Below are 7,365 nucleotides of genomic sequence, written 5' to 3'. Positions count from 1 at the left end.
CGCCAGTGGCTCGTTGGGATACCATTAGAATTCTCTTGGCAGTAGCAGCTCAACGCGGGTGGTGTGTCTACCAACTTGACGTTAAAAGTGCTTTTCTGTACGGCGAACTAAAGGAGGAGGTATACATCGATCAACCAGAAGGGTTTATCAAAAGGGGCGAGGAAGACAAGGTGTATCGGCTGAAGAAGGCGCTCTATGGCTTAAAGCAAGCCCCAAGAGCTTGGTTTAGCAGAATTGATAGTTACTTTAAGAAGGAAGGATTTGAGAAAAGCAACTATGATCACACCTTGTTCTTGAAGAAAAATAGAAACAAACTATTGGTGGTAAGTCTTTACGTTGACGATTTAATATATACAGGAAATGATGAGCATATGTGCATAGAGTTCAAGTTGTCAATGCAGAAGGAGTTTGAGATGACAGACTTGGGCAAAATGAAGTTTTTTCTTGGAGTTGAAATCTATCAGAGTAAAGACGGAATTCATTTGTGCCAAAAGAAGTATGCTAAGGAAGTCTTGCAAAGGTTCCATATGTGGAGTTGTAATGCTGTCAAGAATCCAATAGTTCCTGGTACTGTTTTGTCAAAGGAAGGCAGCAAAGGCGTTGATGCAATGCTGTACAAACAACTAGTAGGGTGCTTAATGTATCTAACGGTAACGCGTCCGGATTTGATGTTTGTGGTCTGCTTAATCTCTCGTTATATGGCTGAACCTAAAGAAGAACACATGATGATTGCTAAAAGGGTACTGAGGTACTTGAAAGGAACATTGGAGCTGGGAATCTTTTACAAGAGAAGCACGGATGCGAATCTGTTGGGATACACAGACAGCGACTATGCACGAGATGTGGACGATAGAAAAAGTACGTCGGGCTACGTCTTTCTACTAAGTGGAGCAGCAATTTGTTGGAGTTCAAGAAAACAAGGGATTGTAACTCTCTCATCTACCGAGGCTGAGTATGTAGCTGCCACTGCCTGCGCGTGTCATTGCGTCTGGTTGAAGGGAATTTTGAAAGAGTTAAGTGTCAAAGACTCTAACTGCATTCACATAATGTGTGATAACAGTTCAGCAATTAAGCTATCCAAGAATCCCGTTATGCATCGAAGGACAAAACACATTGATGTTAGATATCATTATCTACGCAATTTATCAAGTGAAGGAACCGTGAAGTTAGCATTTTGTGGAACTAATGATCAAGTGGCAGACATAATGACTAACCTATTAAGTTGGATCAGTTTGTTAAACTTAGAGGCTTGCTTGGTGTTCAAAGACCTGATGAGTAAACTGATGCTGATTAAGCATGTATCAGTTTAAGGGGAGGAATTTGTTGGGTTTAGGATTAAAGCTAAAGAATAGGTCTAAATAAGCTATATTTTAGGAGTTGATTTATTCAAGTCTGTTATAATTTACTTTCCTTATTTTTCTCTATTCTAGTTACATTCAAATTGTAAGGCTTTATAAAAGCCACTGCAGTATGTTGAATAAAGTATCGAGTATTTTCATCTTCCAATTTCTGTTCTATTTCCTTTAACTTCAAGGTTTGCACTATTATATGATTTACGTAACATACGCTGTCAACTTCTCTTGTTGAACATACACGTGTGCCATTAATAAAACTATTGGCTTTCTGTGTGTTTTCAAATCCAAAATTAGAATTAGAAAATATCAAAATTGAATTCCAAAAACATTATAAAACAGTTTTACAAAACAATAATTTACAATCTGTAAGAGAAATTATAGATTGTAAGTTGCATCCACAACCACAAGCTAACATTCGTGTATCAAATAACTACTATACTATGGCGCTCAGATTAAACAAATTGCAGGACATTTATTAACTCCAAAAGCTTTTTACAGTAAAATGATGAACCATGAGAATGTAGTACATTTATACAGAAATACAATCTTTACAAGACTGAAATTGCAATAGTCTTGAACCAAAAGCTGAAAAAACATCAAACATATATCTGAACCGCAAATTCATTTATTACAACATACTCTACAAGCAGTAGAGTTTCATCTTCTCCTATTAGTTCTACTACTCTGCTGAACCATCAGTACTTTGGTCAACACTCTTAGCCTTTCCCAACAAAATATCAAGCTGCACAAAAGTATCAAATAATCACATGTTATTACAATTTACAAGATTGAACGATTAAGTGATAAACCAGATCAAAGAAAAATGGAAGAAGAAGAAGAACCTTAGCCTTTGGAGCCCCTACTCGACCTTCTTTGTCTTCCTTAGCCTCAATAGTGGATGTCACTATACCTGTATCATGAAAACCAGTTCCAGTAATTAAAGAAGCTTAAAATTATGAGTGGATCTATTGAAATCTCAGAGATGATTAAAGAAATGATCTTACTTTTCTGAATTGCCCATCCATTGCGCTTCAAAATCTCAGACATGATTATTATAGTTGGAATAGCTGAGATTTAATTCAAAAACAAAATAAATGTGATTATCTCTAACATCACATACTGAAATATTATTGTTCTAAATTCAAGAAATTCAGATCACATAAAAGATGAAAAATGCACAATACCTACAGTTTTGAGAGTTAATGTTCAATTGAACCTAATCAAAATTGATTTTATAAATTAATCAAGTGTGTACTTCTCAGATCATGCATCTATAAATTGATTTTTAAATCTAAATTTTCTACTTCTCACTCTACATAATCAAGAACACCTTCACTGTTCTAAGTTAGATAAATTTCCTATTGAACCTAATCAGAATCTACCTATATCTGTAAATTAAAAGAAAGTAAAAGATTAAAGAAAATTCTACCGGTTCCAAGTGCACAGAGCTCAACGTCATTGTCAGTCTTCAATTGTTTCTGCATCAGAAAAAAATACAAGATCAATAATCATCGATGAAAAAATAACGTAATCAAGAAAAACGATTGAATACAAAATCAAAAACCAGATTAGAGAATAATTATCAATGAAAAAAACGAAATCAAGAAAAACGATTGAATACAAGATCAAAAACAAGATTAGAGAAAAATAATAACAAGCGTCTCAGTTAGTTCATACCTTAGCGAGATTGAGGTAGAAGAAGAGTGGTTTCTTGGTTTTGGAAACTTGAATGCGGAAGATCTTCTTCTCTTTCTCCACCTCGCCATTGTTGACCTTGATGTTCTTCATCTCACCGGTTGTTGTTAGCAGTACAATCGCTTCCATTTTTCTTCGATCTCTGAGTTTCTCTGAGCGCGGGAAATTTCGCAGTTTGCTATTACTCTCAAAATTCAAAAGCTTCTATAGCGAGAAATGGAGGCTACGGCCTACGGGGACTCTTATATAGTGACTGCTTTCCAATAAAGTAAGGACGCGTGTCCTTTCTGTGTAACCGTTTTCTGTTAGTCAAAACTGAATTCAGTCTCGATTTTCGTGTCACTTCTCAATCATTTCATTTTAGTACTGAAGTAATTTTTTATTTTATCTTTTAAAAGTTTATTTTGTAATTATTTTGGTATTATTAGTTCACTTTCGTTTCTATATTCATAATTTTTCGTTTTTTTTTTTCTTTCAGTTTTTTTTTGTTTTATTTAAAAATAATTTCATAATTAAACATGTTTTTAGTCGGTATTTATGTAAGTTATTTTATTTAATTGTAGCATGCAAATGGATCCGTGTATTAATTCGGTCCAGTTAGATGTTATATTAATTTAATATCTGGTACTGTGTAAATTGAGTTTATTAGGACTATACATATTGTGTTAAACTTTAAAAATAAATGAACCAAGTGTGTGGTTGACTGATAAATGGAATTTTGTGTAACCCACAGTATAGTGAAGAGGTTATTAACTATATTTAACACGTCGGAATTTTAAAATTGGAATTTTAATATTACCTCAATTTTTTATTATAACTCGTTTTGGATTTTTCACATATTAAGAAAGATAATTATTATTATATGAAAATGAGAAATTATAAAGATTTTTATAAAATTGTTTTTCATTAATAACATGTGAAAGATAAATTTACATAATTGAAAGGGGAGAGAATAATAAATATTTAAGGATATAATAGAAAAAATATCATTAATTATTGAAATTGTTAAATGACTTATATTTAAATATATATTTTTTTAAAATGACTTATATTTAAATATATTTTTTTTCTAAAATGACTTATAATAAAAAATAAAGGGAGTAATATTTTTAGAGTTTTGATGGGGTATATGAGTAAGTTATAGGGTGTATTGAACAATCCCTTTAAAATATATATGTAGGCCTGAATTATTCAGTCCATGAAAGCCCAAAGCTTACTCTTTCACCTAAAAATTGTTAGAGGTTGTTATGAAATAGTTGGCGTTGTAAATAATTCCGTTTGAAAATGATTGTCGTTTAAGGCTTTTGTACATATATTAAAAAATGTAATAATATTGTCATAAGATATTGCATTTTTAATAAATTAACCTTATTAATGTGTTGGAAGTAGTGTATAGAGTAATAATTAAATGACATAATTGAAAAAATAACAATTATTTCTATATTAAAAAGTGAGAATAACATTTATTTTAAAACAAATAGTTTTTTTCTATTACTGACAATTATTGAAAAATAGATGGAGTATTTAACAAAATGTTAGAAGTAGTTACTCCTGCATGAAATTGAATAGCATATAAATTAAACTCATTTATATAAATTATAAGTATGAACGTATTGATCAATGAAAGAGTACGAAGATATTTCAATTGAACTCATCTATATAAATTATAAGTATGAATGTTTCCATCAATGAAAGAGTGAAAAGATGTCTCAATTCTCTAAATCAAAGCAACGTCAAATATGATTTATCTACATGTGGTATTCCAAAGTAGAGCTTATAAATAATTTAGTGAGAATTATTATTTTTGTTAATTGTTAGACTCAAACATTAGTGGCGTACTTACATTGTGGAAGAATGTCTTGGCAGTGGAACATGATGGACCAGAAATCTTTTGTATTTTGTTGTTTTTTCTTTTGGAACCAACATCCTCTGGATTTTTTATGAGGTTCGGTATCGAATACTTTTTGTAATTCGGGCGAGTATCCCTTATACTCTGTGTGAATGAGAATTTCATTGCCTATATAAAAAAAAAAAGTATTGTGGGTGGAGTTTTTTTTTTTTTGGTATTAGAGATGGAAGCGCATTTTACTTTATTTGGTGAATGTTTACTGCTCTGGCTTGTCTCGCAACAAGAAGAAATATTGGCACTTAATTAACCTATCAAGATAGATTTTTGTTGAATTCAAATTATTATTTCAAGACACCACTTGTTCTTGGTCCATGTTTACCTCAACGAATACATCAACATAAAATTGACAAACCAATGCTTACAAATTCTAAGGCTCATCAATCCAATTACCAGTATCACCTCTCAAAGTTAAATTTTTTTTTCTAATGATGATTTTAAAGTGATAATACTTAGTGTGATCACCTTCTAAGATCCATTGACAGTGAGATTTTATAAACCATGAAAATATATTTTTTTATAAAGAATATTATTCCGTTGTTTATGAAGGTCTTCCTCTAAATTATATAAAAAGATGATTGTTTTGAATATCATTTATTCTAGTTAAAAACTTTTTTTCCGCTTAAAAATATTACCAAATGCATTCTGATTTTTATCCTTTAAATGAGCAGTGAGAACAAAGAGTGTGGATCATATATGTTAATTTTCACTCAAATCAATTTGAGGAAGATTATATTTAATCATATATGTTAATTAGATATGATTTGAATTTGATTGGAATGAAGAAGATACAAATTGTTGTTTTTGGAATTCAGGTTTTTTTTTTTTATCTAACCCTGCTGGATTTTTTGGCTAGATTTTTTTTCATTTTTTAAGAAGAGAATTCTCCTTGTTTGAGGGACATATTTTAGAAGTCTTATGCGTGTATTTTATTGAGTCTTTGTATTTTTTCCGTTGTAATACTCTATTTTTGAGGATTTTTTATTTTAGAAGAATATAACATTTTGTCTATAACTATAATTTGAATCACATCTCATATAATTATTTTCTTAGAAATACTTAGAAGAGTATTTGAGTAAAAGTGGGGTGTCTCAAATTCACATGTATTATTAGAAAAAAGGTATTGAATTGGAAGAATTTAGATGAGATCGTCTTGTACTATTGACTATCGAATTAGTAAATTTCTTTTTATTGGATCAATGTCTTCCTGACGTAGGTGGCGTTGCATCGAACTGATTTAACAATTATTTGTGTTATTAATGTGTTTATTTGTTTTTCGTTAATTTTAAATCGTATTGTTTTAATATTGTGTGACATCTTATCATTGATCGAACAAAATTCCATTTGAGACAAACAACTTTATTTAAATTATTAATCATTAAAATCCTTTAATAGTTTCTGCAATAGTTCTGTGAACAACTTTTTTGAGTGTGTAAGCAAGATGATATTAATGGGAGAAGTAAGAGTTCTCCAACCTGTTTACAAAACAAAACGGGAAAACAACTCGACAAAAAAGAAAGAAATTACCAACCAATTGAAATTACGAGAGAAATAATAACGGATCCTTGCAAGGTGGAAGAGAGTACTTTCTTTTTTCTTGGCATTAAGGTGGGATGTAATCCGCGGAAAAAGGAGTCTTGGGCTCATCTTGTTTCTAAGATGAGGAGGAGGTTGTCGAGTTGGAAAAACTGTTTCTTAAGTTTGGGAGGAAGAATCACTCTAGTTAAATCGATTCTTAGCTCTCTTTCCATTTTCACAATGTCTTTCTACAAGATGCCTTCTTCGGTAGCTAAGGAAGTGGAGAGGATTCAAAATAATTTCTTATGGTGTGGGGGTTTGGATGAGAGAAGGAAGATTCATTGGGTTAGTTGGAAGAATCTTTGTCTTCCGACTTCTAAAGGCGGGCTTGGTTTTAGGGATGTTGGTACTTTCAACCTTGCACTTCTAAATAAATGGCGGTGGAGGATCTTAGAAGGGGAAGAAGCACCTTGGTACAATGTTCTAAAAGCCCGGTATGGTGATTTGGTGATGAATTCATTTTGTGGAGGTATGTCTTCTTCTCTTTTTTCTTCTTCCACTTCTTCTTCTTCTTTTTCGGTGTGGTGGAAAGATTTGATTTCGATTGGCAATTGTTCGGCGAAAGACCCGATAGAGTCGAAATGTAGGTTTGTGGTTGGAAATGGTTATATTACTCCGTTTTGGGAATCTTGTTGGGCGGATAATTATTGTTTAAAGAAGCTTTTTCCCAAGTTGTTTTCGTTTTCTTGTTTGAAAAGGGTATCGGTGGCTAGTATGGGAGGTTGGGTTGATGGAGTGTGGAAGTGGGGGAATTTCGGTGTGGTTTTGGGTGATGATACCGATCCTTCGGTGGTGGCCGAGCATGGCATGCTTCATCTTTTGTTGTTGGGC

At 32.1% G+C, this 7,365-nt stretch overlaps 1 protein-coding gene across 1 annotated transcript; it reads right to left on the bottom strand.

Annotated features, from left to right (window-relative positions):
- Window positions 1-1,858: 1,858 nt before the first annotated feature.
- On the bottom strand, window positions 1,859-3,249 carry LOC131647124 (uncharacterized protein At2g34160-like). Its single transcript, XM_058917036.1, has 5 exons — window positions 3,033-3,249; window positions 2,785-2,833; window positions 2,360-2,422; window positions 2,198-2,265; window positions 1,859-2,097 (listed from the first exon to the last, which is right to left on the bottom strand). Exons 1-5 carry the CDS (start codon window positions 3,177-3,179, stop codon window positions 2,035-2,037), a joined length of 390 nt encoding a protein of 129 aa, XP_058773019.1. The 5' UTR covers window positions 3,180-3,249; the 3' UTR covers window positions 1,859-2,034.
- Between the last annotated feature and the right edge of the window lie 4,116 nt (window positions 3,250-7,365).

Source organism: Vicia villosa, linkage group LG2, assembly GCF_029867415.1.
Source record: "Vicia villosa cultivar HV-30 ecotype Madison, WI linkage group LG2, Vvil1.0, whole genome shotgun sequence".
NCBI classification, from domain to species: domain Eukaryota; kingdom Viridiplantae; phylum Streptophyta; class Magnoliopsida; order Fabales; family Fabaceae; genus Vicia; species Vicia villosa.
Note: the sequence above shows the minus strand (reverse complement) of the source record. Positions and strands in the feature narration are given on the sequence as shown.